This window comes from Microcaecilia unicolor, chromosome 7 (genome assembly GCF_901765095.1).
Source record: "Microcaecilia unicolor chromosome 7, aMicUni1.1, whole genome shotgun sequence".
Lineage (NCBI taxonomy): Eukaryota > Metazoa > Chordata > Amphibia > Gymnophiona > Siphonopidae > Microcaecilia > Microcaecilia unicolor.
The window spans coordinates 125583150-125602305 of NC_044037.1; the positions used below are offsets into that span (position 1 = coordinate 125583150).

General features: G+C 48.2%; 1 protein-coding gene across 3 annotated transcripts in view; it reads left to right on the top strand.

Moving 5' to 3' along the window:
- Positions 1 to 4418: 4418 nt before the first annotated feature.
- PATL2 (PAT1 homolog 2) overlaps positions 4419 to 19156 on the top strand; it is a 221562-nt gene continuing 206824 nt past the window's right edge. For all 3 annotated transcript variants that reach the window (XM_030209546.1, XM_030209547.1, XM_030209548.1), the window contains exon 1: positions 4419 to 4521. In XM_030209546.1, the coding sequence (XP_030065406.1) occupies positions 4501 to 4521 (21 nt within the window). In that variant the 5' untranslated portion in view covers positions 4419 to 4500. The remainder of the gene's footprint in view (positions 4522 to 19156) is intronic.

The following is a 19156-nucleotide window of genomic DNA, read 5'->3' on the forward strand; positions in this document are numbered from 1 at the left end:
ACGCTGCACACTGAGCATTGGGGGAAATGCAGGAGGCACTCTTTTACATTCATTTGCATGCTCATTTCGCCCAGAGTCAACAAGCTCGTTGTTTGACACGCTCGTTGGCTGTGAGCATTCGGTGGGAGAAAATATGGGTACTAGCACCTCTAGTGCCCACATTTGCTTCTGCAAATCGGTACCTGAAACTTCGCTCTCTCCCCTCCTCCTTCATCCCCCTCCCCTGTACTGAAACACCCATCTCTCTCTCCCTCCCCCTGTGACACACACCAGCTCTCTCCATCTCCCCCTCATAGCACAAAGACAACTAGCTCTCTCGCTTCCCCAACCCTGCAAAAGAGATACCAACTCTCATGCCCTCCCCCACAAAACAGACACCAAACTCTCTCTCCGCTCCCTCCTCCCCCTTTGGCACACAGACACACAGCTCTTGTTCCCTCCTGCTTCCTCCTCCCAACATTGACATCCAACTCTTAACATATAACATAGTAAATGACAGCAGATAAAGACCTGTACGGTCCATCCTGTCTGCCCAAGATAAACTCATTTTACATGGTACCCGAGTTTGATTTGTCCTTGCCTTTCTCAGGGCACAGACCGTAGAAGTCTGCCCAGTATTGTTCTTGTACTAAGTTCTGAAGCTAACATTGAAGCCCCTTGAAATTTACACTCCAACCCATCCATATCTATTCAGTCACGATCAGGGCGTAGACCGTAGAAGTCTGCCCAGCTCCCATTTTGTTTCCCAATTACCAGCGTCGCCACCCAATCTCTGCTAAGATTCCATGGAACCATTCCTCCTAAACCGGATTCCTTTGTGTTTATCCCACGCATGTTTGATTCCATTACCGTTTTCATCTCCACCACCTCCCGCGGGAGGGCATTCCACATATCCACCACCCTCTCCGTGAAAAAATACTTCCTGACATTAGTCTGAGTCTGCCCCCTTCAACCTCAATTCATGTCCTCTAGTTCTACCGTCTTCGAAAAAGGTTCATTTGAGAATTAATACCTTTCAAATATTTGAACATCTGCATCATGTCACCCGTTTCTCCTTTCCTCTAAGGTATACACGTTCAGGTCAGCAAGTCTCTCCATACCATTTTTGTAGCTTTTCTTTGTACCGCTTCCAGTCTTTTTACATCTTTAGCAAGACACAGGAACCCTTGTTCCCTCCCCCCACAGCATAGACACCCAGCTCTCATGTTCCCCCTGCGGCCCCCCCACAGAATAAATACCCAGCCCTTGCTCCCTTGCAGTACAGCTACCCAGCTCTTGTTCCCTCTCCCTTCGCAGCAGACATCCAGCGCTCTCTGTTCCCCCCCCCCCCCCCCCCCCCTCAGTGGCACACAGACTCTCAGCTGTGGTTGCCTCCACTTCCCCAAAGCAAACACCCAGTGCTCTTTCCTCTCTCCTCCTTCCCCCAGTGACATACAGACACCAGCTCTTGCTTCCTGCTCCCCCATGCAGCACCCAGCTCTCACTCCCTTGACCCCCACCTGACAGTTCTGACCTGGCAAGGATCAGAAATGGAAGAAGAGCGGCTTCGCATTGGGATGCATCCTCTTCCTCTGCCACTTTGGCACTAAATGCAAAATTTAAACCACATGGTAAAATTTTACATTCAAGGACTGGGTAGCAGAAGAGAAGGTTGTGCCCTGATGCACAATAATTCTTCTTTTCTTTTCTTCTACTTCTATTCAGCACTGGCCAAGGACTAGTGTGGGAGGAGAGTGTGTACATGCACATGCCGGAAGTGCCGATGAGGAAGGAGGGAAAAGAGCCTGATGCTAATGCTGCTTTCCACAACTCAATAGAGCTGCCCTTCCTTCTGACTTATGGCAGTTGGAGACTCTACAAACATTTAATTCTCAGCTTGAGACACACCTTTTTGCTGATGCTTAGCTTATGCCTAGATATGTGAGGGTTTCTCCCTTCAGGAGACCTGTTGGACACAGCTATCGATCTCTCTCAAGACTTGTTGCTTCCCTATCTCTTTCCTGTCACCCATTATAGTTCCCTTCATTTCTACTACTGTACCTCTTTCCTGTCGCACATTGTAGTTCCTTCTATCTCTTCTCTGCTTCTGTACCTCTTAGTCTCCCTTTTTAGTACTGTACACTGCTTAGATGGCTTCCAATATGTGGTATAGCAAGTTCTTTGGAAACTTGAAACTTGCCCATTATATTCAGGCTGCAAAAGCTAGCCACCAGGCAGGGGTGAAACTACCATTAAGCGAGTCTGACAAAATGCCCAGGGCCACCCAATGGTAGGGGCTGCCTGCAATTGCCCCCTCCCCAGGTTTGGGGTCTTTCCACCTCAGCATCTATGTACTTTCCTTCGCCGCTCCTACAAACCTGTGGCGGTTCACGGCAGAGGCAGCACTGAAGGCTACTCTAAGTTCAGCAGGACCTTTCCACTGCTAGTCTCACTCACAGGAAGCTGCATCAGAGAGGCAGAATGCAGCAGAGGAAAGGCCTCATTGTACAGAGAGCAGCCTGCAGCGCTGCCTCTGCTGTGACTTGCCACAGGTTTGCAGGAGCAGCGGGGGAAGGTAGACAGATGACGAGGTGGAGAGACTCCTCACCCAGATGCCGTGGGGTAAGGGGGGGGGGGGGGGAAGCTAGACAGATGCCAGACCTGAGCACAAGGTAAAATGGGAAGAGACAAGGTAAGAGGGGGAGAGACACTGCACTTGGGGCAGAGCAGAGGCAATAGCGAGCCAAAGAGACCTGGAGCAAAGGGGAGAGAGAGAGAGAAACTGGACCTGAGGGGAAAGGAGAGATACCAGACCACCAGAGAGGTGGGCGCAGGAAGAAGGGGAGAGAAGAGAAGCCTGCTATGTGGAGGAACAGAAACATGGAGACAGAGATGTCATCTCTGGAGGGAGCATAGGGTCAAGCACAGAGGGGAGACACTGGACAGGACATAGAGAAGAAATACCAAAAGGGCAGAAGTCCCTGGAGCAGTGGTGTAGCTAGGTGGGGCCACGGGGGCCTGGGCCCCTGGTTGGCTGGCAGGGTTCCCCAACCCCAGCCAGCTGAAGACTTCGTCCAGCGCTGGTCTGTGGCAGCACCATCACATTGCCTACCCTCTCTTCCCCTCACGTCGGGTACGCTCCTTTTAGTGAAATTAAGAATGGTCAGTTTCATTAAAAGGAGCATGCCAGACATGAGGGGAAGATAGAGCAGGGCAGGCAATGTGACGGCAACAGAGTCCAGCGCTGGACGAAGTCTTCAGCTGGCAGGTATTGGGACCCCTGCCAGCCAAGGTATTTGCAGCAGCGGTGCTTCAGCTGGTGGGGGTTGGGGACCCCCGCCTGCCAAGATGTTACAGTGGTAGCAGGGAGGGCAGCAACCAAAATGTGCCTCCCACCTTGGGCTCTGGCCCCCTCCCACCTTGGGCTCTGGCCCCCTCCCACCTTGGGGTCTAGCTATCCCCTGCCCCGGAGAGAGTTAAATAAAAAAAAACAAATAAACAGAAAAGCAGAAGAGAGACACTAAGACCAATGATTGGCTCAGACAACAAAGGTAGAAACAAAGTATTTTTTTCATAATTTATTAACTGTAATATGTCAGCCTTGGGAAATGTGCATCCTCCCCCACCCATTCACGCTCTCTTGGAAGTGATGGTGTTATGGGGGGGGGGGGGCATCCAGTCATTGGCACCAACCAAGTCCCCATTTTTAGCTACCATGGTGACCTGGGGTTTGTTGAGCTCTGAATAAAGACCTTGGAAAATACAAATTAATGCTTAAAAACAAAATAAATAGTGTATGATGTGCCATAAGAAGCTACTCGTATCTTAAAAGCAGGTCAATGAGGCTCCTTAAAAAGCGTTTCAAAAATAAAACGTGTTAAGAGTCCAAAATACTTGTAATAAGAAAGGGATAAGGCTGCCAACAAAATCAAGCCAAAATAGACCTGAAAACGGTCTTAAACTTTGCAACTATGCGTTCCATTAATTCATGTGCGCCTCCATTAGCGTTCTAAGAGAAGGGACTGGTACAGTGGTATTCCCTACCTGAGCAAATCAAACGCATCACCCTCTTATCTCACATTCCCTCCATGAGGAACTGTTGCTTACATTCCTTCCCGCAACCAGTAAAAGCTCTCTGCCAAGAATTTCTGCTTTTGTCGTTCACCCCACCCTTAAAATCCCTTCCACACACAGCATCCATTTCACTCCACCTTCCCTACTTAAAGGCTCCGGCTCAACATACTAGACAGAGGGATGGCGTGGGTGATATATTATACGTATTTTTGACATGCTACTACTAACCCGCTTGTTTTTACAACGCACAACTACACAATCCCGACTCCTACATCACACGCCAATCAAATTTAACAACACTGATGGGTTCACTGACTTCCGGCACGGCAAACGCAGGCGCAGTAGTAGGTTTCTTCCCCTAGGCGGCCCCTTAATTTAAATGCCTGGCGGGTTCGGCTGTGATTGTAACAGGTAGTTGTAGAAATAGTGAATGGTGTAGTATAAACCATGGATACGGATTTACAGCATGTAAGTATGTCTTTCTTGTGAGGTCATCTGTATTTCTGTTGAATTAAATGTAGAATATACAATTTATTTTTTCAATTTACGTGTTGTAAACGTGAAATAACAGCATGGAATTCCTTCTTCCTGTTTCCTTCATTATATCTTCTCTGCTTTTTATGGAAGTGCCCCCCCCCCCCCCCTTTTTACGTGATTTCTATTTGATTCTCACTAGTTTTACAGGAAAATATCAAACAAACCCTGATTATAATGTGTGTTTCTAGGAAGGCGGCCTTGTAAACTTTGCCTCAATAGAATTAACCTCATTAGAGGGATAGTGCAAGGTTAATAGGTGTCCTTGCTGAAAATTGCAGTTGTCTGACCCGTTTATTAACTTTCAAGCCCTAGTCCTCTATCAAACATGGAAGCCAACTTTTCAAAATTAGTGAGGGTGCAAAGCCCAATGGAAATAACCCCTCCCTGGACATATACAAGGAAATTTCTCAATATTGGGGGTGCTCAAGCACCCACAGCACCTACACAGCCAGCTCCTATGCTATCAAAGCTTGCAAAGCTATTTACTCGTAAGTGCTATTTGAAAGTTGCCCAACCTTCTTACAGGTAGACTTCTGAGTTAGTATGGTATAGGGACCTGCTTTTTAACTGTAGCTGCCCATTTCCACCTCTTAGAGCTTCTCCCTCAATTAAGCAAGTCTTGCCTTCTAAACCAGTGCAATAAGCCCAAAATATTGGAAGTGTAAGGTGCAGATTCCAGACTTGAACATGCATGTCATACACTGAAGTGTAATGTTTAAGCTTTTATTATGCCAATGAAAGCTTCTACTCCACTTTCCTCCAACCCCATAGTCTCTCTCGCTCTCCTCACACCCAATGCACGCTCTTACACCAATTAGCCTCTACCATCTTGTTCCCACCCTTGGCCTTCAAGTCCTCTCTCTCCCCGTGGTTTAATGCCCACACTTCCTGTAGGGATTTGAGGCCTCCAGAACATGTTTGGTTTTCTTATAGAAACCTGCAGGACTTAGTGAGTTTGAGTAATTTGGTGCCTGAACTCCTGTATGAAAGTTGAGTACCATGGAGATCAAATAGCTGAGAGCTGCACAGTGCTGGAAAAGAAAACCGCTTGTTCTAGAGATGGTGCCAACAATAAACTTCCAGAGCAGGACCGTTTGTCCTATTGGACATTCAGGCATGCCTTGTTGGACAGATACCAGTGATGCAGGAAGCCTCCATTTCCGCTGCACTGCATCAGACTCATGTACTCTTAATCCCTAGCTTTATTACTACTACTACTACTTATCATTTTTAAAGCGCTACTAGACGTACGCAGCGCTGTACATTTGAACATGAAGAGAGTATTTTTGAATACTTTTTAGGAGCTTAAATGCCCTTCCTTGGCTCATAGGGGAATGTGCAAAAAATGGCATTATCAAGAAGCATAAGGGAATCATGATAAAACATTCCAGTGACACTATGGAGAGGATAAGTGAGGACCTTGCTGAGGATGGGTGGTCAGATGCTAAAGGGCAATAGACATTTGGTTCATAGGGAGTCATTTTTAACACATGATCATTTTAACGTCAAAGGGTTAGGTTCTTGGCTTATTTTGAATTTCCCTTTAAGTATTCTGATCACAAGGTAATTGATGCAGTAGTTTGGGTCCAGAAAAGTACTTCTCCATAGAGGTTTTGCCTTGGTTTTCTCTGTAGTAGGTTTTCTGCCTTTTTGAGCTGATTCTTATCTTCGGGATCTAGATCTGGCCTGCAGCCTCCTTCTCATAATTTCTCCACGGAATAATGTAACATATATGGAGGCCATCAGGTTCTATTTCTTTAAACAGCTCTGCAGAGACCTCTAGTAACTCTATTACTGTGAAGTATGTGACTTCTTGACTTGGCCCTCTGTTCCAGAAGCTGTGAATATTCTGGCTGTCCTACCTGTGATACCCTCTGGAGAGAAACTATATCGGCATAAGTAAGACCACAAGGAGTATTGATGTCTTTGGTTCCAGCTTCTCCAGCAAAGGGCAATATCTTTTATTTTGTTCTCCCTAATTTACCCCTAAGAGGATTAGGGTCTCTGGCTATCAAAGTTATTGCTCCTGGATGGAATAGGAGGGCAGTGCATCTAACAGAGCAAACACAGCTGCTGCATTTGCACAAACGGGAGCTGGAGCAGGGAAGCAACTGAATACCCTTCCTATACAGAAGTAAGGGGAACAAGATAAAGCCTGAAGAACTTAGGGTCCCAGGAGAAATCACAGGACAGAGAATCTCCGTATCAGTGTGCCCAGGGCTTTGTCCCTGAAGGCTCAGAGCCCTTCTGAGACTTATTAAAGCAGCTCTTCTCTGGGGGAGGGGTCCAGAGAAGTACTATAGTAAAGGAATTTTAGTAGGAACCTCTCCAAAAGAAATTCTAAGGAAACCTACTAAAGATTAAGCACTGGAAATGTGGGAAACTTGTACTGCTTGTATGTTACTGAACTTTTTCCCACGTTTTTATCTGTATCATCCAATTTAAGTATACCTTAGATTCAGAACTTTCTGGCTAGATTGACTTATTGGATGCAAGGAGAGTAACTGAGTGCAAGGATTTGTTGTACCTTTGACCTCCCAGTTCTTGCTATAAACAAACAAACTCTAAAATATACGTAATTAGCCACCTTGATGTTCACTGGGCAAGCAAAGGTTCCATGTGTTGTATCCTTTTCTCACGTGGATACATTAGGGTGCTACTATTTCCTCTGGGTAGTGTTTTCAAATGAATTTATGCACATAGAGGCAAGAATGAATCTCCCTCCTAAGCCAGGGGTGTGTTGGTTATTATCTCAGTCCATCAAATTTACAGCTAGTGCACATCTAGCATTTGTATTATTCTGATTGTCTTGGAACTTGTGAAAAAAAACAATTGATTCTATTTCTCACCTGTCATATTTTTCTGGCACATTACTCTATATAGGTGGCATAGTATGATCACTGGATACTGACATTTTTGTTTCAGAAGTATGTATTTTTCTGAATAGGTTCAGCAAGGGATGGTTAATCTAATGTGTTCTTGCTGTTTACCCTGAGAATTGTTTAGTCAGTCCTTTGTGAACAGCTGTTCATCCTGAAAATTGCCCTGTTAAGTCTTTTGTGAACTGCCTAGGATTAGTTTTGGTAATGGCAGGCTATAAATGCATAAGTACATAAGTAATGCCACACTGGGAAAAGACCAAGGGAGATCTGGAAGTCTCTGAGCCAATCACAGCGCGTTTAGCTCAGCTAAACGCGCTGTGATTGGCTCAGAGACTTCCAGATCTCTCAGCTGAGTGAAGCACGCCAAAAAGGAAGTTTTTATTATTTGGGTGTGAATAATGGCCAAAAATGGAAGACTATTTTTGTGATGCACGCTTTCAACTGCACTCTCCGATATCACCGGCCAAAATGGAAGGCTAGTTTTCTGATGGACGATTTCAACTGCACTCTCCGATATCAGCTGATTGAAAATCCAGCCAAAATGGAAGGCTATTTTTCTGATGGACGATTTCAACTGCACTCTCCGATATCAGCTGATTGAAAAACGGGGAGGTGAGCGGCACGGCATCTTCGGGCGGCGTATATGACATACGTTATATGACGTACGTTTTTGCATTTTTCAATCTAGCGCAGCCCCAACGAGAGGTACAACCTCTTGTTAAATTTTCCGGCGATTTCCACCGTTAAGGCAATCGGAAAAGGTTAGTGCATCTCATTATAATAGGGTTTCTGCACAATTTGCTCATCTGCATTCCGTTTTCGTTAGCTGGTACCGCCGTCGGAAAATGGCCTTTAGTGCATGCCACGGTTAAAAACTTGTTGTTAAAGGCTCGTTTAGTTTAGTGCATCTGGCCCTGACTAAACATTCTCAGGGTAAACAGCAAGAACACATTAGATTAACCATCCCATGCTGAACCTACTCGGAAAAATACATACTTCTGAAACAAAAGTGTCAGTATCCAGTGATCATACTAAGCCACCTATATAGAGTAATGTTTTGGTTTTTTTTGTTACATTTGTACCCCACACTTTCCCACTCATGGCAGGCTCAGTGCGGCTTACATGGGGCAATGGAGGGTTAAGTGACTTGCCCAGAGTCACAAGGAGCTGCCTATGCCTGAAGTGAGAATCGAACTCAGTTCCTCAGTTCCCCAGGACCAAAGTCCACCACCCTAACTACTAGGCCACTCCTCCACTCCAGAAAAATATGCAATTAGTAATGTAATTAGCAAAGCTGTTTTTTTTTCCCCTATAGAATTGTATAATTTTCAGGCATCAAGCTTTTTATCTATCTATCACTGGAAAAGAATGAAGGCAAAAAGGGGAGTGCATGCAGGGGAAGGAAAACCAAAGTGTAATGCCTTAGAGACAGATGCACTAAACTTAATGAGCCATTAACGAGCAAGTAGTAAACCCTGGCATGCACTAAGTCTTTTTTCCGATGACGGTAGCAGCTAATGAAAACGGGATGCAGATGAGCAAATTGTGTAGAAACCCTATTGTAATGAGATGCACTAACCTTTTCCAATTGCCTTAATGCTGGAAAATCTAACGAGAGGTCTGTACCTCTCGTTAAGTATGCGCGCAAGCCAGACAAATAAAAATGCTTTAAAAGAAGAATGGAGAGAGGGTTTCCCTTTGAGGTGGGCATCAGATTCATTTCGTTATTTGGGGATTAATTTAAGCATGGATGTGACAAATTTATATCAGCTTAATGTGGGGAAACTGATTGAAGTTGGAGCAGTGGCGTTTATTGCCAATTTCTTTAATGGGTAGAATTAATCTGATAAAGATGGTTCAGTTTCCAAAGTGGTTATATGTTCTTCAAATATTGCCTATACGCCTTCTTCAGAAAGATTTGAGAATATTTTATAAATGGGTGAGTGCTTTTTGTTGGGCAGGGAAAAAGCCGAGGCTGAGAATGGCACTATTGATAGGTCACTGGAGGCAAGGTGGGCTGGGACTGCCAGATTTGAAGTTATATAATCAAGCTTGTATGCTTCGCCATGTGGGAGATTGGATTGAGGGGACAACCGTTTATACACCGTTATACTTAGAACAGGAACATTTTGCGCCTTATCATCTTTATTTTCTGTTGCACTGCAAAAAAAGTCAGTTGCCTGAGGGTATAAAGGGGAGTGTGCTCTTGAATTCATTGAGAGAGGGGTGGAAGGTTCTAGTGAGGCGGTTAGGTGGGGACCCTGAGGTGTCGGATCAGTTGCCTATTAGAGGAAATGGAAGGTTTAGATCAGGATGGGATAATGTTTGGTTCAAGAGATGGGAGCATAAAGGGATATACAGACAATCATATTTTCAAAGCACTTTGGGAGGCTAAGTTCCATAGGTTTCTATGGAACTTTGGGAGGCTAAGTGCTTTGAAAATGAGCTTGATAGTAACATAGTAGATGACGGCAGAAAAAGACCTGCACGGTCCATCTAGTCTGCCCACGATAAACTCATGTGTATACCTTACCTTGATTTGTACCTGTCTTTTTCAGGGCACAGACCATATAAGTCTTCTGGAGCACGTGATGGGAGCCACAGGGGAGTTGAAACCGTTAGTAACTTGGGAGGAAGAGTCTTCTGTGGGGTGGGGTGCACAGTTTGCCTACGCACAGCTAACACACTACATAAGGACCATGGACAGGAGTAAGTTGCAATTCAAGCTAGGAGTAGAGCTCAGGTCATTCTTTTCAAAGATTTCTGATCGTGGATTGTCCATCTCTGGGTTAGTGCAGGCCCTTGTTCAGTTATGTCCCGCCAGAAGGTTTGAGGGGATCAAGGCAAAATGGGAGGAGGAATCGGGGGTGGGGCTAGGTACTTGGGAAATTTTACAATCTTTAAAAGGAGTTTATACTTTAACATCTGATATGCGGTTGAGGGAATGTGGGGCTCGGGTGATCTTACGGGCATATATGACTAAGGCGATGTTAGCACATGTGGAAGGGGGCCAAGATTCGCAGTGTTCCAAATGTGGTCATCCTAGACATACATACTATCATGCATTTTGGGCTTGCCAGAAAGTGCAAAGTTTTTGGAACCAGGTGGTGCGTTTTTTGGAGCGCCTGGTGGATAGAACTATTCAAGGTTCAATTGAACAATTACTTTTGGATGTGCCTGGAGCATTTCGCAGTTTAAAAGGGCCTGGGCGGCTGCTTTGTAGGAAATTGTGCTTGGTGGCTCGGAAAACAATTTTACAACATTGGGTGGGGTCGGAGACTCCCGCATTTGGGCATTGGAGGAATCAGATACACCAATTGATGGCATGGGAAGCTCGAGACGCGAAAGGCACTTTAAGACGCAAGAAACAGTTTTTGACAATTTGGGACCTTTATTTACAAACAATGAGCCCAAGAGGTAGGAGTTTAATTATTAACAATTTGTAAACTACCTGGGGTAAGGTTCATAAGAGGTGAAGGAGGTTAAGTTGCTCACACTCTAGGCAATTGTAAGATGGTTTGGGTAGGGAGGGGGCGAGGGAGAGTTTTGGGGGGAGGGGAATTGCTGTTTAGTAAGTCAAGATTTGGGTTGGTAAAGGAGTGGGGGGAACAGGGGGAGAAAACTAAAGTTTTGTGGAAACATTGTATTTTGGTTCACTGCTGGAGTTCCATGTCCTTTTTGGGGTAGATGGAGGGTATGCATCTTGTTCAGTAATAGTGGAAGATACTGGAGTTTCAGAGGGAGTGACAGTTATGTGTGTATTAGTAAGGACTGATAGACATTATATTAAGAGTGGGTTTTGTGGATTCTGTTAACAAAAAGATTTAAACTAAAAGGAAAGGAGGGTGGGGGGAGGGGGTGTTGTTTGGGGATAAAAGAAGAAAATGATTTGACGTATGTGGACGGATTGATAGTTGTCTGTTGTATTAGTAAGGTTATTCGTTGAACATTATGTATATAAGTTTTATATAATACGTCAATAAACAGATTTAAACATAAAAATGCTTTAAAAGAGAAAGACAAGCGTAAAACGGAGTAGTGAGAGGAGGCAGAGCAGAAGGAAAAATCACGTTTCTCGAGAATCGGACTGAAAAGTTGCACAGCCACAGCAAGAGAGGGCTCAGCAGTTCCCCTTTAACAGGCTTAACTCCCCTCTGTGTGTGATCGGGATCCAAGAAGGCACAGCTCCCGCCGCCAGGTCTATCTCAGCCAATCACAACGCGTTTAGCTGAGCTAAACGCGCTGTGAGTGGCTGAGTTAGACCTAGAGGAGGGAGCTGTGCCTTCTTCTTGGATCCCGATCACACAGGGAGGGAGGGAGCCTGTGAAAGGGGAACTGCTGAGCCCTCTCTTGCTGGGGGAGTGGGGGGGGGGGGGGGCTGAGCTGAGCTAAACGTGCTCGTCTTTTTTTGTTGTTTTTTTAAAGTGAAGCACGTCCATAAAGAACGTTCTTGGCATGCGCAGAGCAGTCAACATAACGCTTGGCTGCTCTGCGCATGCTCCACGGGTCGACTGTTTACCGATGGAATAGAGAATGCAAGTGAGCTACAAGAAGCAGCTCATTTGCATTCCTATTCCTTGATGCATGCCCTTCCCTTACCGATTCGTTAAGGGAATCGGTAAGGGAAGGGCTCTAACGATTTTTTTAGTGCATCTGGGCCTTAGTCAGGAGGTTAAGAGTGTTATCTTCAGAGGCTGCAGATGAACTGTCATTGCTGTCTCATCTGAAAATCTGTTCCTAGGCACTGCAACTGCTGGGAGACTTTGGACTTTGTAGAGCTTGGGAGATCACTTATCCCATTCCAAAAATCCATATTTTGTCCTAACAGGGAGCTTTACTGGAAACATTAGATCAAACCAAAAGGAAAATACAAAGAAAACAAATCTAAAAAGTCCACAGTTGATGCATTATATGATGAATTTGGGTTATTTTCCGGTTAAGTGAAAATATCATTACCACCCAACCTCAAACATCCTGAGGATGTAAACTTACTGTAAAACTCTGTCTCTCCTTCTCTGTTGAGAAACAAAGGAGAGCAAAAAAACCCTTTGGCTTCTGCTCCTGGTGGACACCACAGGGATCATTGAGTCCTGCCCCCTTCCCTTCCCCCCAACACCATTGCCCCACACTGTAGGGATGGACACCAGCTCCCTTTTCTCTGGCTATGCTATCAGGAACAAATCTTCATCATAAACTCTGCATTTAATTTATAAAATGCATATTCTCATAAGCACATAAGAAAATCCAGGCAAATGTCAACAAAAATAAATTGAGAGAGCATGAAAAGGCATGGCTTCAGGAATGCTTTTCCACCATATATTTATTGGAGGGGTTTGTGGAAGAGGTGACTAGGTAGTATGTGTGTAGGGGGCTTGGGGGCACTAGGGGAGTATATGTTGTGTGAGTAGGGCAGGTAGTAGTGGAGATGTGGGAGAAAGGTGAAGGGCATACAATGTATGGGTTGTGTAAGAAGAGTATAGAAATGAGCAGAGGGCAAATGTTGGGAATTTAGTTTGTGTGGATTTGGTGGGGTGAAGTTGTATGGGAGGGGCAATGAATTTGTGGTTTCTGTGTAGATGGATGAGAGGATGTGGCTTGAAGTGTAGCAGGTAACTTTGGCACATATAGGTAGATGGGGCAGGTTGGAACTGTTTCAGGTTTTTATTGTTTTGTTTTTCTCTGATCTGTGTTGCTCTAGCCCAAATTGCTGGAAGAATGGGAATGTGTTTTTGGGTGGGGGGCATGCTTCCAAAAGGAAAACTGTAGAATGTTGAATGCTCTAACACTTTTTTCCAAAGCTGTTCAGGAGCCGGTGTAGTTGATAGGTGGTTCTGGTTGCCCTGCTGGATGTACACAACTGAGCCAAGTTTATGGCTTTTTTTCCCTAAGAGTGTGTACAGCTAGTTCCCTGTTCCACTGTCTGCTTACAGTGCAGAGCGTAAGTAGCGGCTGTAACTTGAAGTACTGCTAGTTTTTTTTTTCTCTATCTCCCATACTTATCTCCTATAGTTGCTTGGGCTTAGAGGGCTATGGCCTTTGGACTGGATGGGCTTACTTCACATGCTGAGGAGACAAGGAGGCAAAGAACAAAATTGGAACTGTGCACAGGGTTTTATACCCCCAAGCAAGCACTTTTGGTGCAGGTGCAATCTACTTGCTGGGAGTACAGAATACAACTTCCATATCATCAAGCTGATCAATCCATAGACTGGTGGGTTGTGTCCATCTACCAGCAGGTGGAGATAGAGAGCAAACTTTTGCCTCCCTATATGTGGTCATGTGCTGCCGGAAACTCCTCAGTATGTTCTCTATCTCAGCAGGTGGTGGTCACACACAGCAGCAGCTCTGGCTAGGCCTCCAAGCCTAATTTTTAGGTTTTGTTGAGTGCCTGGGGTTGAGGGCTCTTTTGAGCAAGTGCAAACCTGGTGGTGCCAGGTCCCTCCTTTTCTCCCCCCTCCCGCTGGCTCCGTTAAAAAAAAAAAAAAAAAAATTTTGAACGTCCTTAAAGGCGTTTATTTCGACGTTTATTTAAGCGTCTATTGCAGCTACTCACTGGGACACCAGGTCGTTACAACTCGGAGCGGACAGCAGGTAATTTTTACCTTTTTATAGCGGGCAGGGGGTTCCCCGATTCTTCTCCTCGTGGCATATGGCGTCTGAGGGCGAGGACGCAAAGGGTCGCTCCCCGGGTCGCTTGAGCGCTTCTAGAGGGGATGCGGGGGTCTTCAAGCCTGATTCGCCCTTGTTGGGTGACAGTTTCGTGACCGATGAATGTCCCGGTCCTTCCTCCGGCGTGGCAGTTTTTCCCGCCATAAACGCCCATCCCCCGCTCCTCGCCTCCGCCATCTTGGCCGGCCACGCGGCTCGGACGGCTTCTTCTTGGGCCGCCCTTGAGGTTGGAGACATTAATGCCATGAACGCCCTTAATTTGGGCGACGGCACAGAAGCGGCTAAAGTTAAGAGCCGTTCTTCCCGCGCGGCTCCTTCGCGGAGTTTCGCGCCGGACGCCATTTTGGATGCGCAGCATGTCTCTCCCCCGCTATTGCGAGCGCCGGTTGAGGGTGCGTCTAGGGCTGTTGCCCAGGCTGCGGAAGTGCACAGTCTGGGGGGTTTCTCCCCCGAGTTTGTTTTGCTGCTGCATCAGGCCTTCCTCATGCACAACGCTGCCCCTGCTCCCTCGTCTGGTAAAGAGGTTGAGGTTCCCAGAGGTAAACGCCCTCGGGTTGATTCCCAGGCCTTGGAGGAATTTGTCTCCTCCGATGTAGATGAGGGCAGCGTGTCTGAGGTCTCCCAACGGTCCTTTGCGGATTCCTTGGAGGAGACGGATCCCCGCTCGGATGGAGCGGATGACCCCTCTGCAGCGCGGCTTTTTAGCCCAGAGGATTTGCCCAACCTGTTGTTACAGGCCATGGACACTTTGAAGATTTCCTCTCCGGAGGACGTCTCTCCCTCAGCCCCTGTTGGCTCTGCCATTATGCTGGGGACGAAGCGCCCGCCTAGAACCTTCCACGTGCATGATGCCATGCACACCTTAATTTCGGCTCAATGGGATGTCCCAGAAGCGAGCCTTAAAGTGGCTAGGGCTATGTCCCGCCTCTATCCTTTGGCTGTGAGTGAACGTGAGGCCTATCTGTGGCCTACCGTGGATTCTTTAATCACTGCGGTGACTAAGAAAACGGCGTTGCCGGTGGAAGGTGGCACGGCCCTAAAGGACGCCCAAGACAGAAGATTGGAGGCGGCCTTAAGGTCGTCCTTTGAGGCGGCTGCTTTAAGTTTGCAGGCCTCAGTTTGCGGCTCCTATGTGGCCAGGGCGTGCCTGACTATGGTGCAGCGGGCTTCCCCCTCGGATCATTCCTTGAGGGCTGATTGGCCGGCCCTGGAATCGGGCTTAGCCTATTTGGCAGACTTGCTGTATGATGTCTTGAGGGCCTCAGCGAAAGGCATGGCTCAGACAATCTCTGCGCGGCGGTGGCTTTGGCTGAAACATTGGTCTGCTGACCACGCCTCTAAATCCCGCCTGGCTAGGTTGCCTTTTAAAGGCAAGCTGCTCTTTGGGGTCGAGCTGGACAAAATCGTGACCGATCTCGGCACGTCTAAGGGCAAGAAATTACCAGAGGTCAGGGCTCGGGCTAGTACTCGTCCCGGTACCTCCAGAGGACGGTTGCAGGAAGCCCGTCGGTACCGCCCGGGCAAGTCGGGCTCTGCCCCCTCTTCCTTCAAGAGGAATTTCTCCCCCAAGCAGCATTCCTTTCGCAGAGACCGCCGTCCCGGAGGTGCTCCCTCCGGTCCTCCCCCAGGGTCTCGTACCCAATGACGGGGTCTTGGTCCACGCCCCAGTGCAGATTGGAGGACGGCTGTCCTCGTTTCTGGGCGAGTGGACCACAATAACTTCAGACGCGTGGGTGCTGGAAGTCATCAGAGACGGCTACAAACTAGAGTTCTGCCGACCCTTAAAAGACGGGTTTGTACTCTCTCCCTGCAAGTCTCCGGTCAAAGCTGTGGCAGTGCAGCAGACCTTGGACAATCTGATCCGCCTGGGCGCGGTCGTTCCGGTGCCAGAAAGTCAGCTTGGCAAGGGACGTTACTCCATTTACTTTGTGGTACCAAAGAAAGGAGGTTCTGTCCGGCCTATCCTCGACCTCAAAGGGGTCAATCGGGCCTTGAAAGTGCGGCACTTTCACATGGAGACTCTCCGCTCTGTTATAGCGGCAGTGAAGGCAGGAGAGTTCCTGGCATCCTTGGACATCAAGGAAGCGTACCTGCATATTCCCATCTGGCCTCCTCATCAACGCTTTCTGCGTTTTGCAGTCCTGGGACGACACTTCCAGTTCAGAGCCCTCCCTTTCGGGTTGGCTACTGCTCCGCGGACCTTTTCCAAAGTAATGGTGGTCATCGCGGCCTTCCTACGAAAGGAAGGGGTACAAGTCCATCCTTATCTGGACGACTGGTTGATCCGAGCCCCCTCTTATGCAGAGTGCGGCAAAGCTGTGGACCGGGTAGTTGCTCTTTTGAGCTCCCTGGGATGGATCATCAACTGGGAGAAGAGCCAGCTGCGCCCGACTCAGTCCCTGGAGTACCTGGGAGTTCGATTCGACACCCAAGTGGGCAGAGTGTTCCTGCCAGACAATCGGATTGTCAAACTTCAGGCTCAGGTGGACCAGTTCCTAGTAGCCTCTTCCCTTCGGGCTTGGGACTATGTGCAGCTGTTGGGCTCTATGACGGCCACGATGGAAGTTGTGCCCTGGGCCAGGGCTCATATGAGACCGCTTCAACACTCTTTGCTGCAGCGCTGGACTCCGATGTCGGAGGATTATGCGGTGCGCCTTCCCTTGGACCCAGCAGTGCGCAAGGCGCTGAGCTGGTGGATGCAGACAGACAAGTTGTCTGCGGGAATGCCTCTGGTGACCCCAGAGTGGATTGTCGTCACGACGGACGCCTCGTTGTCGGGCTGGGGAGCCCACTGCTTGGGAAGGACAGCGCAGGGGCTCTGGTCTCCTGCAGAGGCAAAGTGGTCTATCAACCTCCTGGAACTCAGAGCCATTCGGTTGGCGCTTTTGGAGTTCATCCCGGTACTGGTGTTGAAGCCTGTACGGGTCCTGTCGGACAATGCCACGGCTGTGGCCTATGTCAACCGCCAGGGAGGTACCAAGAGCGCCCCTCTAGCCAAGGAGGCTATGAATCTTTGCCAGTGGGCGGAAGTGAACCTGGAGCAGCCTTCAGCGGCCCACATTGCCGGAGTCATGAATGTCAAGGCGGACTTTCTCAGTCGCCATACCTTGGAGCCCGGAGAGTGGCAGCTATCTGCTCAGGCGTTCTTGGACATCACGAAGCGCTGGGGCCAGCCGAGCCTAGATCTGATGGCGTCATCGGCCAATTGCCAAGTGCCGCGCTTTTTCAGCAGAGGACGGGACCCTCGATCCCTGGGAGTAGATGCTCTTCTCCAACAGTGGCCGACACAAGAGCTTCTCTATGTGTTCCCGCCCTGGCCCATGTTGGGCAGGGTGCTAGACCGGGTGGCAAAGCATCCCGGCAGGGTAATCCTGGTGGGTCCGGATTGGCCCAGGCGTCCCTGGTATGCGGACTTGATCAGGCTCTCAGTCGACGATCCTCTGCGGCTGTCAGCAGGGCCTGTTACATCAGGGTCCCGTGGTGATGGAGGATCCCTCCCCCTTTGGTCTTACGGCCTGGCTATTGAGCGGCAGCGTCTGAGGAAGAAGGGCTTCTCAGACAAGGTCATCGCCACTATGCTGAGAGCGAGGAAGCGCTCTACTTCTACTGCTTACGCCAGGGTTTGGCGTATCTTTGCAGCGTGGTGTGAAGCAGGCTCACTTTCTCCCTTCACTGCTCCAATTTCTTCAGTGTTGGCGTTCCTGCAAGAAGGTCTGGAGAAAGGCCTGTCGCTCAGTTCCCTTAAAGTCCAGGTAGCGGCTCTGGCTTGCTTCAGGGGCCGCCTGAAGGGTGCTTCCCTGGCTTCGCAGCCAGATGTGGTGCGCTTTCTCAAGGGAGTTAATCACCTGCGCCCTCCTCTGCACTCAGTGGTGCCTGCGTGGAATCTCAACCTGGTACTAAGAGCATTGCAGAAGCCGCCTTTTGAACCCTTGTCGATGGCATCTCTGAAAGACCTTACGTTGAAAGCAGTCTTTTTGGTGGCTATCACTTCAGCCAGAAGAGTTTCCGAGCTCCAGGCGCTCTCATGTCGAGAGCCTTTTCTGCAGTTCACTGAGGCAGGAGTGACTATTCGCACAGTGCCTTCCTTCCTGCCCAAGATTGTTTCTCGCTTCCATGTGAATCAGCAGCTCTGTCTCCCTTCCTTTCGTAGGGAGGACTACCCAGAGGAGTACTCTGCTCTTAAATATCTGGATGTGAGACGAGTCATCATCAGATACTTGGAAGTGACCAATGATTTCCGGAAATCGGATCATCTGTTTGTCCTGTTTGCAGGTCCTCGTAAGGGTCTGCAGGCTGCTAAGCCTACAGTGGCAAGATGGGTCAAGGAAGCCATTGCAGCGGCTTATGTGGCCGCGGGGAAGGTGCCGCCTATCCAGCTGAAGGCTCACTCCACGAAAGCTCAGGCGGCCTCGATGGCAGAGGCCGGATCCGTCTCCTTGGAAGAGATATGCAAGGCGGCAACTTGGGCTTCGGCTCATACATTCTCCAAGCATTACCGTTTGACTGTGGCTGCACGGGCGGAGGCCCGGTTTGGAGCTTCAGTGTTGAGGTCAGGGATTTCAATGTCCCGCCCTGGGTGAGTACTGCTTCGGTACATCCCACCAGTCTATGGATTGATCAGCTTGATGATATGGAAGGTAAAATTATGTATAATCATACCTGATAATTTTCTTTCCATTAATCATAGCTGATCAATCCATAGCCCCTCCCAGATATCTGTACTGTTTTTATTCTGGTTGCATTTCAGGTTCAAGTTTAGTCTTCAGTTACTTCAGAAAGACTTCGTGTTCAAGTTTTTTCACTTGGATTCTTCAAGAGTTAAGACGAGTTTGTGTTACAGTGAGCTGCTGCATTCCTCTCCCCTCCGTTTTACGGGGCTGGATTGAGACTTAAAATTCTGCCGGCACTCCCTCCCGCTTCGTGCGGCTGTAGGGCAGCTTTGTACCCCTCCCGCTTCGGCGGTGTTAGGGTCAGTCAGCTCCTCCCGCGGTTGCGGTTGCAGGATAAGCCAGATC